Source organism: Coccomyxa subellipsoidea (assembly GCF_000258705.1).
Source record: "Coccomyxa subellipsoidea C-169, whole genome shotgun sequence".
Taxonomy (NCBI): Eukaryota; Viridiplantae; Chlorophyta; class Trebouxiophyceae; family Coccomyxaceae; genus Coccomyxa; species Coccomyxa subellipsoidea.
The window spans coordinates 689,120-707,380 of record NW_005178036.1 but is presented as its reverse complement, the minus strand read 5'-3'; the positions used below and the strand labels follow the sequence as shown (position 1 = coordinate 707,380).

At 53.1% G+C, this 18,261-nt stretch overlaps 2 protein-coding genes across 2 annotated transcripts; one reads left to right on the top strand and one right to left on the bottom strand.

Annotated features, from left to right (window-relative positions):
• Positions 1–388: 388 nt before the first annotated feature.
• On the top strand, positions 389–4,546 carry COCSUDRAFT_15220 (catalase-domain-containing protein; the record flags this gene model as incomplete). The annotated part of the gene is made up of 13 exons (XM_005647937.1): positions 389–482; positions 571–617; positions 748–920; positions 1,114–1,204; positions 1,359–1,411; positions 1,540–1,618; positions 1,813–1,948; positions 2,338–2,528; positions 2,781–2,861; positions 2,993–3,032; positions 3,254–3,436; positions 3,872–4,010; positions 4,363–4,546. 13 exons carry the CDS (start codon positions 389–391, stop codon positions 4,544–4,546), a joined length of 1,491 nt encoding a protein of 496 aa, XP_005647994.1.
• A 1,023-nt stretch (positions 4,547–5,569) lies between these two features.
• COCSUDRAFT_47298 (hypothetical protein) lies at positions 5,570–17,997 on the bottom strand (the record flags this gene model as incomplete). The annotated part of the gene is made up of 27 exons (XM_005647936.1): positions 17,821–17,997; positions 17,531–17,629; positions 17,270–17,413; positions 16,998–17,111; positions 16,539–16,841; positions 16,125–16,256; positions 15,521–15,703; positions 14,989–15,248; positions 14,577–14,734; positions 13,941–14,122; positions 13,078–13,709; positions 12,632–12,819; positions 12,298–12,474; positions 10,692–10,827; positions 10,399–10,582; positions 10,180–10,273; positions 9,858–9,991; positions 9,458–9,550; positions 9,237–9,307; positions 9,010–9,101; positions 8,527–8,711; positions 8,013–8,135; positions 7,606–7,689; positions 7,132–7,239; positions 6,425–6,598; positions 5,916–6,117; positions 5,570–5,622 (listed from the first exon to the last, which is right to left on the bottom strand). The coding sequence occupies exons 2-27, from the start codon at positions 17,531–17,533 to the stop codon at positions 5,570–5,572; spliced, it is 4,209 nt and encodes a 1,402-aa protein (XP_005647993.1). The 5' UTR covers positions 17,534–17,629; positions 17,821–17,997.
• Between the last annotated feature and the right edge of the window lie 264 nt (positions 17,998–18,261).

Sequence of the window (18,261 nt, the reverse complement as noted above, 5' to 3'; positions counted from 1 at the left end):
GTGTGCATTCTATCCAGTAGCAAGCCGATGATGATGTTTCGGCTTTCGATACGAATTGAAGGCAAATCTATAAGAAAAGAGATGATTTCTGTCCCATTACAAATCTGCCGCTAGCGAGTTTCACACATTTTGGGCTGAGATTATCAGTCCAAGATCGTGAGTCAGGTCTTTATTGGAGGGACTGCATGGCAGGATTTGCGTTATCAGTTTGACAATGGACTCTAGATTCAGGTTGCCTTATACCAGCAAGACTTGAATGAGGCTGCTGAGGGCGGCATGTCCTTCAGCGTGCCCGCTGTCTAGCGTGCTTTCCAGTGCTCGGCATCAGGCGAGCAACTTAGCATGATAATTTGAATTGTGGTTTTTGCAGGGCAAGGAGACGCCAAAAATGCCAAATGCCGCATTCAACACGGATACCTTGACAACCAACACTGGAGCCCCGATCGTCAGCAATGAGTTCTCTCTGCGCGCTGGGAACCGAGGTGCGAATGAGGAATCTTGAGCATTTCGTTGCTCGCAGCGTATCGGTCCAAAATCTCTCCTTACCAACATTTGCACATGCTATTGCAGGCCCTGTGCTGTTGGAGGACTACCACATGCTGGAGAAGCTTGCACAGGTATCACCCCTCCCGTGATCTGGATCTATGCTACTCGAGCTACTGCGGAAATCTCTTGTTCAACCGAGCAATTGGCTGACATGCAATTATTACTGCCGTGGCATTAAGCTTTCCACTTTGCCCTTTGTAGTTCAACAGGGAGAAAATTCCGGAGCGCATAGTGCACGCCAGGGGCGCAGGCGCGCACGGCTTCTTTGAGGTCACGAAGGACATCACCAAGTACTCCTCAGCCGACTTCCTGGGCTCTGTTGGCAAGAAGACCCCCGTCACCGCTCGGCTGTCCACAGTGGTCCATGAGAAGGGGTGCGCAATTTACCCAGCACCACACACAGCACCGCAGCATAAATAGGACTTTCCTTGTTCTTGAATTATTGATCCTCATATCAATTCCTCAGCAGGCCTATTTCTGCGCCAAACAATGCAGTTGCTGTGTGCTGGCTTGGCTGCAGCGTCCACGATTTCAGGACAATAGCTGACAAGCTCTCAATGTGCGCAGGTCGCCAGAGAGCTTGCGCGACGTGCGCGGCTTCTCCGTGAAGTTCAAGACACAGCACGGAAACTGGGACTTTGTCGGCAACGACATTCCGGTAAGCTCTTTATTCCTGGCACATGCCGGCCTGGCCAAGCTCCTTCCTGCTTATCATCAAAAATGCAAAAATCATTTGCTGCATGGGAGTGCTTTACATGCTGTGCATCCAACTGGCGCTGCTGGCTTCTGAAGGCTTCTTTCCTTGGCTGCAGGTGTTCTTCATCAGGGATGGCATTCAGTTTGTGGACCTGGTGCACTCGCTGCGGTGAGTCATACCAAGTACCATGCTGCAAGTCTATCCTCATGTTCAGTACTTGCAGCTTTGTGCCTGTGCTGCTCAGTTTTGCCGGACGCTGAGAAGGTCAAAGAATAAGGATGTATTGGCAACTGCAGGCCCAACCCCAAGACCAACATTCAGGAGGGCTGGCGCATTCTGGACTTCCTTTCCCACCACCCAGAATCCTGCCACATTGTGGGTTTCCCTATGTAATTCGTTATTTGCTCCTTTTGCATCACAAGATAGCTGTGTAAATAGCTCTTTGGCTGGCACCAGAGTGCAATGAACAGATCACAATAGAGGGTGCTTCATGTCAATTGAAGTAATGTGGATCCTGTGCAATGGGGACGAGCCAAGGGAGTGATGTCTTGTGTGGCTGCGATGCGCAGTTGACGTGGCTTTTTGACAACGACGGCATCCCCAAGAACTGGAGGAAGCTGAATGGCTTTGGCGTCAACACCTTCAAGCTCATAAACGCTGATGGCGAGGAGCATCTCTGCAAGTTCCACTGCCTGCCAGTGGGCGGTGAGTCTTGTGCCCTCTTTTCTTCCAACTTATTTGAATTTGAAAAGAGGGGAGATGGAAGTAGCAAACTGCCACCTTGCAGCATGCCATGTGGAGACATGTCTTATCCCTCTTGAAACTCACACTCTGTTTCCTTGATGGCGCTGCCTGCCACAGGGCCGTGAGTATATTGCTTGAATTCATCATTATGTGAAATTCTGAATACATGAAGGCGACAACCTTTAGTCCTCGCTGCAAGCAGACACAATATATTCCTTGAGGCTCACACTCTGCCACACTGGGCCTCAAGCAAGCGTTATGTTTGGCTTTTGATAGCGGCATCTGTATATTAGACAGGTGCTGCTTCATCAACCCTAAATCCTACTTCCTCAATGTTTGGCGTGTGTCAGGTGCGGAGTTCATGACCGACGACGAGGCGGTGATGGCAGGCGAGAAGAACATGCGCCACAGCCATGCAACGCACGACCTGTACAACGCCATCGCAGAGGGTGACTACCCCGAGTGGACGTGGCTCATCCAGGTCATGCCCGTGGACACAGACCCCGCCTCCATCGGATTTGACCCCCTGGATGACACCAAGGTGACTCATCTGCCCCTGTTCAATTACATGCTGGGCAAGCAGTCCCTTGAAGTATGGACAGATCTGAAGGGCCATTTGACAGGCGCATGCATGCACCAGGAAGGCCCCTGGCAGGGACAGCGATCAATCCCTGATGTGGTCTAGCTTCAACTAGTGCGCAGAGTTTGAAGTTGCCTAGAAGCATAGTTTGATGCGTGTGGCTCCACAATTCGTCATCTAGACGCTTGTTGAGAAGTTGCATGCATGTTGCAGCTGTGGCCGGAGGAGGACTTCCCGCTGATGGAGTTTGGGCGCATGGTGCTGGACACCAACGTCAAAAACTATTACTCCGAGGTGCGCCCAGCAACACACTCGACTTTCTCTGACACTATATTGCAGGGGTTTGGCTGCACGTGATTGCATGACATGGCAATGGTGTCATCTTTGACAGTTCTGTAGCTGACTGGTGTTTGGTGTGGTGACAGGTCGAGTCCATCGCATTTGACCCCGGCGTGACCGTGCCAGGTAGGACACCTTGCATTTTCGCCAGATTCTCCACGCTGGATTATGCACTCTGCTATCTGCTATCAAATTGCACACCTTGCGCTGCAAAGAGCCACAAATAGCTGTCTTGCAGGAGGGGTCGTTGCATCCCGCCTTCAGCTTTTGTTCAAGAGATGTCGAATATGCATTGCAGCATTCATTTGGTGCCAGCGCCCCTGAGTTGTTTTATTTTGCATGCGCAGGCATTGCGGTGTCGAACGACCCGGTGCTGCAGACGCGTGTGATGGCATACGCTGACGCGCAGCGCTACCGTCTGGGAGTGAATTATCAGATGCTGCCGGTCAACATTCCCGTCTGCCCCTTCCACAACAACCACAACGATGGGGCGATGAACTACATCATCAAGGACGAGGAGGCAAGTTTTCGTCTAAAGCACTCCTGACTGTATCTTCCCAGTCTCGCTTTGTGTTCTTCAACGTGTTCTTATTAGCAGAATATGGTTTTCAAGAGTAGGGATGCTGCAGAGATGAGGCTGTTCAGAAAAGGCAGCTGCAGTAGACATGAGGTGGTTCAGAGTTCGGAATAAAAGCAGAAAAAGAGAATTAGAAAGCAATATGCATCAAGTGGTGGCCCCCCAAGCATGTGCAACAGAATAGAGCGAAGTGCATTAATTGCTGCCCCAGCAAGCACGTGCAAAATACTTCCTAACGTCCCTTTTGAATTGTACACTGTGCAGCACCATGCTTGACGGTTGCATGGTTGTGTCTCATACATTTCAACCCACTCTGCCGCCCCGTGCTGACATGGTTGTGTAATGGTGCCTCAGGTGAACTACTGGCCGTCAAAGGTGGAGAAGACAGCGGAGGCGGTGCACCCGGAGGTTGCCAAGACTCACATCAGCAAGGAGCCCATCAACGGCGTGCGCGTTAAGGAGGACCTCTTCGTGGGCGATGACTACAAGCAGGCCGGCGACCGCGTGCGCTCCATGGACAAGGACAGGTCAGGCTCATTCTCCCAGTCGTCACACAGTCAGATTTGGATTTTTGGAGATGGAACGAAGGGTTGCTGCAGCTCGCCCACAGTTGCACCATGTGTGTGGTGGATTGCGTGCCTTGGTCAGCAACTGAAGAGGACCTGCTTGTCGAGCTGCAGGGCAGCTTGCTCAGCGAAATCTCCTTGAGCAAGGCAGCGCAACACATGCTCTGGAAGGCAATGCAATCTTTTCTTGGTGCTGTGGATTGACAACTCAAGAGCAGAGCCAGCTGTGCTCCGGCCCCAATGTCTCTGCGTGAGACCACTCCATAACGAAGAATATACCTGTTTTCTGACCCAAGTGAATTCACATGCGCAGGCGGGAGCGGTTCCTGGAGCATGTGTTGGGCTGGCTGACGGACCCCAAGCTGACAGCTGAGGTGCGTGACACATGGCTGGACATCTGGACGCGCGTCGACAAAGACCTGGGCGCAGAAGTGCGCGAACAGGTCAAGGACACCCCTGCCGGCCACCCCTCCAAGGTCGGCGCCACCAAGGCCTGATTTTGCTTTGGCGAGCGCAAAAATTGATAGGCACTGATCTAATGCATGCAGTTGTGATGAGGTCCGATGCAAGGCAGTGCCTGCAGTTGAAGGCAACGCAAGACAGTGCGAGGCAGAGCCAGGCAGCGCAAGGGCAATCGAGGGATTGGGTGGCTTTTTGGTGATGTTGCATTGATCCTTAGGGGAGTGTGCAGCCCCAAGCTGTGGCCATAGCCTCAGCAGCTGTAATTCGTAGGATGCAGTGGGTTGGTGTTCTGGCAAGACTGTGTGGAAGCGCTATCCTCTTGTGCACCCTCAAAGATGTACCATTCATTTGTTAGTCATAGTCCGGGGTTTGCCCTCAGGTATTGGCTGGGGTTTGGTGGTACAGCCGTGTCGTTTCACAGAATGCGAGAGCAGGCTATCTGCTTATAATAAAAGCTTGCGGCTTGTGTTGTGCTGGATTGATTCACCCACGTGCCGGCTGTTCAGCATGAATGCAAATAAGCAAATAAGTGTACGAGACGCTGTTGGCACAATTGGCTAGATGCGTCAAAGGAACTACTACCCAAAGAAGTATATACTACATTATATATAATGATGAGCGTAATTATTGCAACTTGCGTTTTGGATGCAAGCTGCTATCATGATGTGCTGGTGCCCTGCTGAATCACTGTTCTGATTTGCATGAGGCACTGGGCAGATTTGCTTGCTTTGCCACCAGTCGTGTTCAAGAGCTCTTCAGCATTAGAACATTAATGATTCTCTCTGGTATGGATGGCACCTGCTCTGACTTCATCAAAATTTTAAATCGAACAAGAGCTTCAGTTGCAGCGACAATTGTCTGCTGGCAGTAGTATCTTAGAGTCTATTATTCATGCAGCTTGAGCAGTCATGGCTGTAAATATCACTTGTCTAAATCGTGTCCAACTCACCATTCAGTGGGGGGGCAACACCAAGCAACACCAATAATGGCTGTGTACGGTATCTTCAAGCATTAAACATTTTAGCTTCTGCTGACTCTCGCCTCAGTTGACACTGTAATCATTGGAGAATCCCTAAAAAGTACATGAGGATCAAGCCCCACAGCACAACACCTGTGCACCACAAAATATGCATCACATCTGCATGCATGTCGTTCAATGGAAGCTTTCACGAATTAGTGCAGCAAGGGCGTGCATATGGCATTATGCGCCACAGCAGCATTTACCACTGCTGCGCCACAGGCCTTCAGTTTACATCTCTGCTCCATCAAAGCAAGACAGAATGCAATGCATGCAATGCAGTGGGAGCGCCAAGAAGGGAGGAAGGGCAGCCTCGCAGTGTATAGCTTTGCGGCGACAAATAATGTGGTCTCTCTCCTCAAAAGTGAGTGGATTGGAGTGCGCACCCAGCCAACCCATGAGCACGATGAAGAATGTCACATCGCCTATCATCTGCTCCTCAGTCACATCTGCCAGCGCTGCCGATCGCCCGCCCAGCTGCAGCTGTGATCCCTGCCCCTGGCTCAGCCCCTTCAGCAATCCGCTGGCCGCTCTATTGCGCAGCCGCAGCGAATGCGCATTGTGCCGGCCCGGCTGCACCGCCGGCATCTGCACAGGCCCCGGTCAAATCAAGGCAGCTGAGATGTGCAAGACCCTCTTATTGTTACCTCCCGGGGGATACTTAAGACATCAGGTGTACTTAGCATCCCCTCAACCCCCGTATGCAGGGCACCTGTGAGCAGGTGCCACGAGCATCAACAATACACAAGCAATCTTGACAAGCCTCGAGGAGCATTGCACCATTCTGCACAAGAGTTGCAGCAATTGACCAAGACGCTGTTCCCATGCCACAAGCCTCTATGCTGATGCCGCAATTAAAAAAAACCACGTTAAAGGCAAAAGAAGAGGCACCCACCGCTTCGACGGGGTTTGCCAGCTCTGGGTGAGCGTCCAGCCACTGGCGGCCGTCAAGGGTGGATGCCTTGGGTGTGCCCAGCCATGAGCCTGACCCCTTCTTCTTGCCGGCCCCGTACGGCCACGCCGATCCCTGCGCCACCGCCGTAGTAGGCACCTTTGCATGGTGCCGCACCTGCGCAGCACCAACGAGTTGTGACGCCGTGAGTTGCCCGTAATGGAAAATTTCTAATGACAGCTTCCTCAACATTTGCAGTCCCCGCAGAAGCCATCGCTCTGCAAGACTCCGTGCGGACGGCAGGCACATACTTTTTCGAACAGTGCATTTGCCCCTACAACGTGTGATGCAAGTGACACCTACTGTCATGCCCATAGCCTTGATATTTTTGGATACGTTCTAGAATTAGAGTGTATCCATAGTATTGGCTTTGTTCAAGTCGTAATCTGGCATTTTGTCGCTGAATGAATGTGTCATGTCTGCATGGCCGCATCATCTCAATGCAACTGGGCAGCAGCTCATGCTGTTACAGGTAGGCCATGCTCAATCAACCGGGGAGGTCACAACCGGTAAGTGTCTGCAAATGATTAGAAAAGAAGAAGCAAGGTGTAAAAGGGCGGGTGTGGCAGGGGTTGCTTGAGGCAATTTTCTCAAGGGGGCTGGGGCAGGGGAAAAGGTGCACAGCTGAAAGGGCAGCAGTAAGGCCTGACCTGGAGGGTGGGAGGGTAGCAGCGGCCGCAGGAGAGGCGGCATCCCCAGAACATGTAGCGCGGGCTCTTCTCACACTCCCCGTTGCGCGCCCACTCCTCACAGTCCGGCTGCGCAGCCAAATTTGAGCAGTGAACATCTATTGGTCCCCAGGCTGCTGCATGTTTGCACGAATGGCCATTCATGTGATACGCCCATCAAAACGCATGACCATCTGTCCTGCGAATTTGAATCCTCATTCTGCAGGAGAAAGCATGCTTTAGGACGTTCATGCAGCCATGCAGCGGTACACGGACTTCCCTGTCCATTGCCATGGGAGCAGCCTGAGGGCTGGTGAAGGGCATATTTGGGGTCCATGCTTTCATTTGCTTTACATTGCTCGTATGCAGGGCTTCCAGACAAGGTGTGGAGGCTACAGACGAATGAATGAGTCAGTCAGTCGGTCAGTCAGTCACAGTAGTTCAGTGAGCGCGCACATGTTTGTTCTGGCACTCCTCTTCCTGCATGACCATCTCCATGACATCGAATGCTATGTCCATCTCAATCTCCTGCTGCCTCACCTGTCACCATTGGCATGTATCCTCTAAAGGTATTTCTCCATATGAAGGACTTCCGCTCATCAAACCTATGATAAGATAAGAAGATGATCTTATTGCATAATGAGACAAAAACTGAACCAAGCTGTCAGTGCACGCATGCAAGCCTCTCTGATCATGGCAGAGCACAAAAGGTATCTTAAACTCGCAGAGCTTTCAGATTATCTGTTACTGTGATTGATCATTCCGGGGATTGCCACCACAAACGACAAGCACTTTGACAAAGGCTGAGTCGTGGGGAGAAAGCTCTGCATGGCTCTTCTGTAGGGGCAGGAAGGCATGGCTACCTTGGCGCACTCCTGCTCCAGCTGCTGCGATTTGGGGCAGTGCTTCATGTGGCGCTCGCAGAAGGCCGCGTTGAGCACTACCACCGGCTCTATGGCTATCAGGTCGCGCAGGAAGTCCTCCCCCTGGACTCATTTCACCACACTCATTTCAATACGCCAGTCTGCTCCCATATTGTGTGTATTCCATGATTCTTGCTTGCAACATTTGTCTGGGTCACCTCTGCTGCGGGCAGCGAGCAGGATTACCTATATGTCTGGACCCTATAGCCGCAGGTGACCTCTAAGTGGGGCACTCTATCACCCAACATGCACAGCAGGGATGCTTGAAGACAGTCCTGGCTCGGTCTGGGATTATGCTGCAATCTCAAGATTTCCCAGAGCAGGTGCTGCAACCCATAATTTGCCTGCTGGGGTCAGGCCACACGACATATCCTATGGTCATCATTCAGATTTACTGAATCCGGTGATGCAAGCGGTAGGTCATAGGGACAGCATGGCGGGGTTTTGGGGGAACCTCAGAGGGGATTTCAAGGGGCCGCGGTGGGTAGGGGAAGAGGCCGGCGGAGGGACGCTCCGCAGACAGGTCCCAGGGCGGGCACACAGTGACATCAAAGTCATCGTGATACCACGCCTTATGCCACGCCCACGTTGTGTTGGGCACCGTCCACTTGGCACCATAGTGCAGCACCTTTGGCGGCCCTGCAGAATTCAAGCCGTCTAAAAATGTTGATTCAGTGTCAAAATGACATCAAAAGCATCACGTGTCACAGTAGATGACATGTTTACACAGAGTTGAAAGATACACCAAAGAATTTACAACTCATTGGAGCAACTCATGAAAGAAAGGGAGTGAGCACGCTGTGTGCCGCTGGCGAGGGAGGTAGCTGACTCGTTGCTTGGAAGGTGGGCATGTGAAGTGAGCTGCAGTGCAATCCTATCAACAAATTCTCCAAAGAGCACCCATAATCTTGCATGCATGATGGAAGGGGTGGCTCACAGATGGCGGCGTAGCCTGGTAGCAGGGAATCTGTGTAGTCCACTCGCCGGTGCCACACATTTGCCACAGCGGCTGCATATGAGTAGCCATACCTGGAGAGTTGACGATATATCAGCATTGGCAGGTCTGCAATTATCTGGCATGCAAAAAAGCACAAAAGACAGCATCCAGCGAACTGATGCTTTGGGGTTCATGCATAGGAGAGCATGCCAAGAGGGCAGACGCACATCTCACTCATCCACGACTTGTCCCCGGGAGTTTTGGTGAAGTCGTCACCGGTCAGATTTCCATCAAAAGTCTGCGCAGCAAGGGAAACTTTTAACGTGAAATACTCTTTCTGCCCCACAGCAGCAGCCGCAAGCCAGCACAGCTGTCTCATGACCAAGCTTGCAGCAACTTTACTAGAAAGGTGACATGAAAAGGTGAGATATTGGGGTGAGAGGCCTACCGCCGGGTCCAGCCTGAATCTCTTTGAGTACTCCAGCCACAGGGGCGCCACTTTCTTTAGGTCGCTCTTTGCCATCAGGATCGGCACGCCCACCTGCGCAGCCTTAATACAACATACATCTGACACTGCACAACTGTAGGCAGAGCTACATTGACAAAACATCGACATGCATCCCCCCCGACAAGACAGGCAGGCGCCTTCAGGGCCACACAGCACAAAGCATGCACACTTAATGACTTAATCAGTCGTGTTCAATCTCTTCCAGCCACTTTTGGGTTGATCCAATGCCTAAATTGATTTACAGAGTCAGCTCCTGGCATGACACTCGGACATAAAATCGCACATTGAATACGCACGATGTGGGAAGAAATTACAGATGTGTGGTGAGGAGGGAACGCGCCGTGTCTGCCCTGCGCCCCTTGGGACCGGCGAGGGTATCCTGCCTCGGCTGCACCTGGGCAATGTGCTTGTCTGCCAGCTCATTGGAGCAGCCCTTCAGGATCTCATAAAAGTAGTACCCTGAGTACGCCCAGCCTGACACCAGATCGGTCTCTCTTTCAGCGCCAAATGCAGAGGGACAACGCAAGATGACAGAGTGACACACTTTCTCTCTCAAATCCTTCTTGTCTCACTGCAAGCAGTCAATGAAAGGAATCGTTGTTGAGCCAGGCATGGCGCGCCATTATTTGAGGTTGAGATTGGGATTGTTCGAGCACTTGTACCTGGCTCCACTTTCAGCTCGATAGGATCAAAAGGGAAGCGCATGATGTTGTCTGCATCCACGATCAGGATGTAGTCCTCCTTAGGCTCATGCTCCTGCAGATTAGACAGCTTTCTCAAGCCAGAAACATGCAACATCCCAAGCTACCAGGCCTCAACGGACAGTCCCTTCCCCCTCAACACGCCAATGACTTATGCAACAGGCAAGATGACTGAGCTACCTGGAGCCAGGCCATGATGGCGCCGGGCTTGTTGTAGGCCGCGTATTCATCGTCAGGCACGATGTTTTTGAAACTGGGTGCCACAAAGGTGGGCACCAGGTCCATCCCCTTGTAATCCTTCAGCTGCTCCTCTGTGCAGCTCATCAGCCGAGTTATGGGACCCTCCTGGCCTGCTCTCCTGGCACTGCAAATTTCAAACATTATCCTCATGTTGCTTGCTCTGTGCAACTTTCCACCTATAGCGTGCTTAAAAGCAGATGGCCTCAGAGCAACCTTGGATTCTGCAGCTGTACCTGTATACGAAGCCCAGTATTTGCCACTCGAAGTAGCCATTTGTGCACTCCACAGGGATGATGGTGTGCACGCTGGCTGATTTAGCGCGCGATGCATGTGCATACCCCAGGAAGCACAGGGCTGCAAATAGAACGGCTAAAGTCCAGAAGCAACCAGGTCTGCGTGCACGCTTCTGCTTGCTATGCTCATAGCTTGTTGTGATGCGTGCTGATAAATACATGCTGCCGCTCACAGAGATCCCATGCTGATCGCAAATGTCGCTGAAAAATTGCAAAGCCTCTGTAGAAACATCCTTCTATATATCGAAAGATTGGTGTCCAACACGATCCCTTTCTTATGACTGATGCTGATGTACTGAACAGTACAACATCCTTCGAATTTTCTCTTCTGGATCCAGCCACTGCCAGAGCTTGGGGTCAGCTCAATTGGGGCAATGCCCACGTGGAGGACCGACAGCAATATATTTGGATCATGAGGTTCTCATTCGGCCACTAAACTTTTTTTCAATAAGTGAATGTCATACTGATCAAGAGTCACCAGATCAGTGATTAAAGAATGGAACTGTCAGGCCTGATGGCGCCACCGAACACCAAGACACGAAATCCTCCAATGTGAAGCCGATATGAGTGCAAAAATGTCACTTCTGACCAGTGTGGCTGCAAATAAAAGAAATGCAGACTTCTGAGACGACGAGGGAGAGTTTGCCAATTCCCGGACCTGCTGAATATAAATTTTAAAGAACGGGGTCACGTGCCGAATTATCTGATCTGGCGTCGACAATTAGAGCCTGCCAAAATGCAGTATATAGGCACTGAAAATTCACGAATGAGCACGACTATACTCGAACAGGATCTGTTCTATAGTTCGTACACCTTGTTGTCTCTCTCAAGAGTGACAAGTTTCTCAGCCCAGAAGATGAAGGGAAGCCTCCAAGCCTGAGCGTGAAAGTTTCGGCGGCTGTGCCCGGCCTTAGAGCTGGGCGCGCCCCGATTGAGGAACGTCCCCAGGCTTCATTCCGCCGAGGGGAGGCTTGGAGGCCGTCTGATGGGTCAAACCTTTTGCTGCACCCATTCTCTCTCAGGTTTTGTGGTCCCGCTGGTGGCAACCGGCGGAAATGCGTGGCTTGGCTTCGCACAGGGGGTCACAGGTTCGAATCCTGCTCTGCGCCACTTTCTTTTTGCTCTCTTTTTGCTTCCAAGTGCAGAGACAGGTGCAGGGATTAGAGAGTGCTGTGGAAGATGTTGCTGGTCATCACAGAACTTGTCGCAGGACATATGGTTGCAAAGAGGACACAGCAAAGTTGCCATAAGCACCATTCCACAGGTTTATACGAAGACTAGAAACAGGCCAGATTAAATTGGTGGGCGTAGAGTATATTCTTACACAATAAATGCCCTTTTCCAGCACCAAACGCTCTCATGCTGTCTTTGACACTCATGTCACTACAACGCATTCACAATAGCTTTGCGAATGTCAGGTCATATATGTCAGATTGTAGTATATACAGCCTCCAACTTTCGAACGACACTAAATCTGCATAAAATTGAAGGACTTGAGCGCGCCGTCAGTGCGCAAGCCCTGACAGCATGGCTTCGAGCGAGGGACCTGCCAAGACAGACAGTGGCGGCAGCGCATGTGACGGTGCATCCCACAATTCCTGCACGCTGGTTTGGCCATCATCAGCCGCGCTATATCTGGCTTCAGGCTGCTCAGGAGTCTTGCGTGCTGCGTTGAGAGGGCCAAAGGCAGCCTCAAAACCCACTGGTGCCCTCTTTGGAACACCTGCAGGGCAGACCGAAATAAATAAGCACCCCCTCGTTGAATAGCTTGCAAAAGAATAGATGGCTGCACTCCCACACGACATCACCTGCAAATCTCATCATGTGCACAAAGTTGCATAGCACAGATCATTAAACTGAAGCGGAGCAGAGAAACACACCTGCGGTCTGGGCAGCCGACACGTCAGCAGCGCTCTCAGTGGTGTCAGCTCCGGGAGCAGCGGCGATTGTGTACTGCCGGTCATTGGTCAGGATGAGCAGCGGACTGGTACCGGCTGGCGCTCTGTCAGCACCGGCAGCCGCCAGCGGTGTTCCATTTCCAGCAAACATCAACGCCGCCGCACCAGACCTGGCCACAGCAATCCCAGAATCTGTTCAGCAATGGTGGTCACAGCAGTGAATCAAATATCTGTGTCTCAGCTGAAGTGGGCTGCCAAGTGCATGCTCAGGACACACTCCCACAGACTGCATCTTGTAAGGTATACAGACAGGGCGAAGCTTCATTGCTGTGTCAACTTCAGGAACCTTGGCACCCTTGTACAAGGTAAAAACAAACCAAAGAGGCTCGGTTGAACTTTCGTGAGAGCATGCAGGAATGGAGCCCCACCTGGGCAGCAGCCAGGCTTGTTTCGGGGTAGGGCAGCCCGCATCAAACAGCAGCACGCTGCCGCCGCCCCCGCCATACATTAGGCCGCCCCGGCCCGAGGCGGCCGGCTCCGCAGCAACGCCGCCGCTCGCATGCGCGAGAGCGCGCTCGTCCCCAGCAGCCTCGGCTTCCTCAAACCAGAACGCACCCCCCGAGCACGCCGCGCCTGCCTGCAGCTGCCTGGCTGGGTCTTCTCCCCCATGTCCTGCATCCTCGTCCGACCCGCTGGCAGCCTCCCCTCCATTCGCAGCCACGCCATTCATGACTGGCCGGCCAGACGTTGCCGGCGCGTCCCTCCGGCCGTTCATGTGCACGGCGTTCAGAGGCGGCAGCGCGCGCCGCGGCTGCCGGACGGTCGTCTCGGAGCGGCCGTTCGTCATCGGACGCGTGGGGGCCGGCCCGGCCGGCAGGGCCGGCGGCGCGGCGCTGCCGGAGAATCTGCGGAGGGGCTCCGGTGGCACCGCGATGGCAAAGGCGCCGTGGTGGGGGTCCACCGCGAGGCAGGACGAGGCGACGGCTGCTGACCACCAGACTGATGCCGTGACGAGGTTCCACACCACCAACGAAGGGGCTGCGTCCGCGCTGATGCCCACCTGCATGGAAGATGATCGCAAAAACAAAAAAATTTATGGACGGGGAAACGGAGGATATTGTGGATCAGGAGATAGCACATCTGATGCTGCTGCCATCAACTGCTGCTGCTGGATGTTAGTGTATGTTGAACAAAGATCCTCTGCTGTTGCAGATTCTCAAGCCCGACAACCTCATGTTACAAGTTGTACTAGGATTGTTTCAGGAATTGGAAGAGTCTCAGTTGGGCGCACCAGGAAATGCGTGCTGGGCACGAACTCTAGGCGTCTCATGGCACTGGAGCGAGCGGGGGCCGGGTTGGCCAGCACAGTGATGAGGGCGTTGGAGGAAGGATCCCACAGTGTCACGCTGCCACTCACTGCGGCAGCCACCAGGCTCCCATCGCCGCTGAACGCCACTGCGCTCATGGGCTGGCCTGCAGCACCCCACCAGCATCATCAGCACTTGATGCTTAGCTCGGTGCAAAGTATCAGGCTCTCTGGACCGAGACACTACCAATGTGCCAGATACCAACGTAATCTGTAGCAAGTGAGTCACAGGCTGACTGCATGGCATTTTATCTGGTCAGGAAGCACGAGCATCAGTCCCCATGCAGAATGTGCAGCCGCGTGTAATGCCCTTTTGAGCGATCAAGATAGCTGCATCAGAGCACTCAATTACTGATGCACATGCATGGCCTTCATTAAGGATCTGAGCTGCTCCTTACACCTCTCTGAGACAGTTTCCTGCCTGCCTGCATTGTGTGCAATCAAAAAAGTGCATGAGACGGCGGTGAAGGTTGCAGCACAGGCCATCTGCGTCATGCCACTGTCCCATGCAGGGGCGCTATACTTTGGATGTCAAGTTGGAATATGGCAGGCCATTGGCACCTTTGTAGGCAGCAGTAGAGGTGCAGCGCCAAGCAGCAGGGGCCTTCTCAGAGCGCTTGCCGGCAGCCGAGCGCCTCCACATGCTAAGCACGCCGTCCACGCCTGTCGTGGCTGCTATGTGCTCCGATGGGTGGTATGCCAGCCCGCTCACCACACCCCTGCACATCATGCAAATCCCTCTAATAAATACCTGAATGGCACAAACAATATTCTTCTGCAGACAACAATTTTAAGTCAGAATCCCACCAGCAATCACAGATACATTTCCTCCGTGCTTGTCAGATGCGGGACACGCACGTTTACAGCAATTTTCCAGCAAAAGCTTCCCGCGGACAAGCTTCTCATCAGAATTCAATACATCCAAAAGCTAAGGGGAGCACAAAATCCCGAGGTATCTCTTGTGGGAGCATACCGCTGGGGCTCAGAGATGTGGCTGTTGAGGGTATAGAGGGGGGCGCCACCGGCGGCGGCGCCCGTTATGCGGCGATCCCAGAACTTGAGGGCCGAGCCCACGGCACCGCTGGCAGCCGCGCTGGGGTGCACGTCCACCGTGGCCATGACTGTGCCGTCGCTAGAATAGGCGATGTGCGAGATGTGGCTCTCGACTGCCCTCTGCCCGCCCTGGGAAGCCTCGTCCGTGCCTGCCAGAGACGCCACGTTACGGTGCCCCACCTGCAAACCAGGGGCTTTAATAAAACCAACTACAGCCTGCTCTCCTTGCTCAAACTTGCGACAGAGTCATTGCCATGAGTATGCACAGCGATGGCATGCAAAATCTGCACGATCCTGCACCTCTGTTGCAGTCTTCAACTGCCGTGCTTTACCAGTCTGCTTGCCTGCATTGCTGCTGCTGATTGATCATCGCAAGGAGCCAACAGCAAGTTGATCGGATCACATCAAGGATGTCGTCACATGGTGGCAGCATGTCGGCAGGTCCCCCCCACCTGCACGCGGTCAATGTGGCGGTCGCGCACGGCGTCAAACAGCTGCAGCACGGAGCCTGCCCCGGCCAGCGCCAGCTCGCCTGAGCCAGGCACCAGCGCGGCCACGGTCCCCGACGGCGTCCCCGCCACCCGCGGCCGCAACCCGTGCACCGAGCACAGCACACGCATCGCCGCCACATTCACCTGCCACACCAGAAAAAATGCGCTACAGAATACCCCTTGAAACCAAAAAGCCACGTTCACCCGTCACGGCATACCAACCCATTACTTGCTGCAGAGCTCTTGGGTAGCCTGATCTCTGATGCAGCAATGCATACACTTAGACAGAACGAAAACAAGCAACTCCCAGAGGTCATCTAAGTAAGTGGCCTTGCCTCTGAAGCGACACTGGATACCCTTGCAAGCATGAGAAGCATGCAAGTCCCATATTATCTGAGCAGCGAACAAACGCTGGAGACTTTGCGCATGATGAAACGGTTGCAATCGATGCCCGCACACTATAGGCTGGACCCATTGTCCCACGGTGGTGCTATCAAGAAGCATTTGAAAACATGTGTGGCCACGAGGTAAGGGGCAGGAGCATGTAAAGGGGAGGTGGACGCACCATGCGGATGGTGTTGTCGGCCTGTGTGAGGATGTAGCAGGCGGCATCGCTGGGCACCGGGGTGATGGCCGTCAGCGCGCCAGCCATGCGCGGCAGGTACGTGCGCGCACCATTGTCCAGCCGCCAGATCACCTGTCGTCCAGAATGCACAGTCCCTAATTCCAAGTCTTCCAGCACCGGCCTCACGTTCTGTCCATGGTACTGCCTTGCAATCCCTAATTATGCCGCCATGATATTGTTCCCAGGAACACTAGGGACCATTCGCCCGAGATCCATCAACACACTCCTGCACACCTGCTTCCATCCACCTTTTGCCAATATGCAGAAACATACAGCGGCCTGCACAAGATACTTGTTCTCGTTGCAATTGCTGGCGCTCTTGACAGCAGCAGCAGAAGAAGAGTGTGTGCGCACCAGCACTGCTTCTGCGCCGCCAGAGAGCAAGTAGGAGCCGTCCTGGCTGAAAACTATGCTGCGGACGGCGCTGGAGTGCCAGTGGAGGGTCTCCTTTGCCAGCCCGGCATCCCTTACCTCCCTGCTCTTTCGTTTCTGCCCCTGCTGCTGCGCCGACTGGGATGCCACCTCTCCAGCGGCTCCCTTGTCCTCTGAGGCGGCCGCTGCAGCAGCGACAGCTGGCGCAAAGCCGTTCCACATGCTGATGCGTCCGCTGACATCACCGGCCGCCACCCTGTCCCCTGTTGCATCTATTGCCACGCACTGCAACAAAATTGCGAAGTGAGAACGTTGCTGTGAGAGCCGATATCACATATAATCCAACACATAACGTGCTGCATCGATGTCTAGCAATGCCCCAGCTTTGGAAGGGAGGTGTGCATCTAAGAGACAACACTTGAAGAAAGCGGTGGTGCTTACAGTGAAAGCCTTTGTGTGATGGAGGGCGAGCGGTCTCTTGTCTGCGTCCTTCGTAGACCAGATGAAGAGCGTGTGCTTGTCAATTGTGGCGACATAGCCACCTCCCGGGCTCACCTGCAAATGGGCACAAAAATCATGAACTGATCTGACACAGCACAAAATTGAGCTTGACTTGTGGACTGCTCCTACAGTCTTGAGCTGCATCAAGGTCAGCAAGCAGCCAGTAGGTCTATGGTGACCGCATGCACTGCCAAAGAATGGCAAGATCGTACTGTGAGGGGCCTGGCTGCAGAGGTCCGGTGAACCTGTGGCTCAAGGGCGGCTGTTGCCAGATTCAGGCGTAGCACACGGCCCTGCTTCTGGCCTCCAGCGTGCGCGACTGAAATGAAGGCATGCAAACCCACCGCTGGCACTACCTGCGCAGCAAAAGAAAAATCATCAGAGACACTGTTGCGTCAGCAGATGAGATAAGAGAGGTTGAAAGGTACGCTTTCGATGGTTAAAAGGATTGCGTAAGATGACTGCCTCCTCACCATGCTCCTGATTGGCGAGCCAACATTGAAGGTCTTCAAGAGGGTTCCTTCTTTGATATCCCACAAGCGCACTGTTCCATCACTGGAAGCAGAGTAGACCTGCGGTAATTGCCGAATCAGGTAAGCTGCAACTTTCGATGAGCCTCTATTGGTCATCTGTATTGGTCATCTGTCATATGCAACAAGCCATATGCAAAAGCTCTTGCACAATGCCTACAGCAGCCAAGCAAGAACACCGACAACTAGAAGATCTGTTTCGCAAAATCCGGCAATGTCCCAGAATCAAATACCTTTCTGCTACCATGTGGGCTTAACGCAAGGGCTGTTACATCCGCTGTGTGCCCCTTCAGCTCAAAGATCAGTGCTGCAGTGGCACTACTATAAACTCTGACTGCTGCGGCTGAGGCTGTCAATATACTCTGGCCGTCCCTCGAAGCTATGGCACTGATCGATGATATGTATCCACCTCCCATCCTGCCTAAGACGGAACTACTGCACTCAAGCTCTCCTTCCCAAGCTTGAGTCGCCGTTCCGGAACATCTCGACGACCCCTAGATTCCGCAAGGCAGGAAGCTAGAGCACGTCGCAATTGCGATTAGAGAAACGCCCATGTTGATACGACCTGCACTAAGATTGATAGATATAGCTCTAGAGCAATGACTGGTGATGATTGAGACAACGTGCAGATGTTGCTTAATCACTGAAATTTTGATGGTGTGCCCTCCCGATCA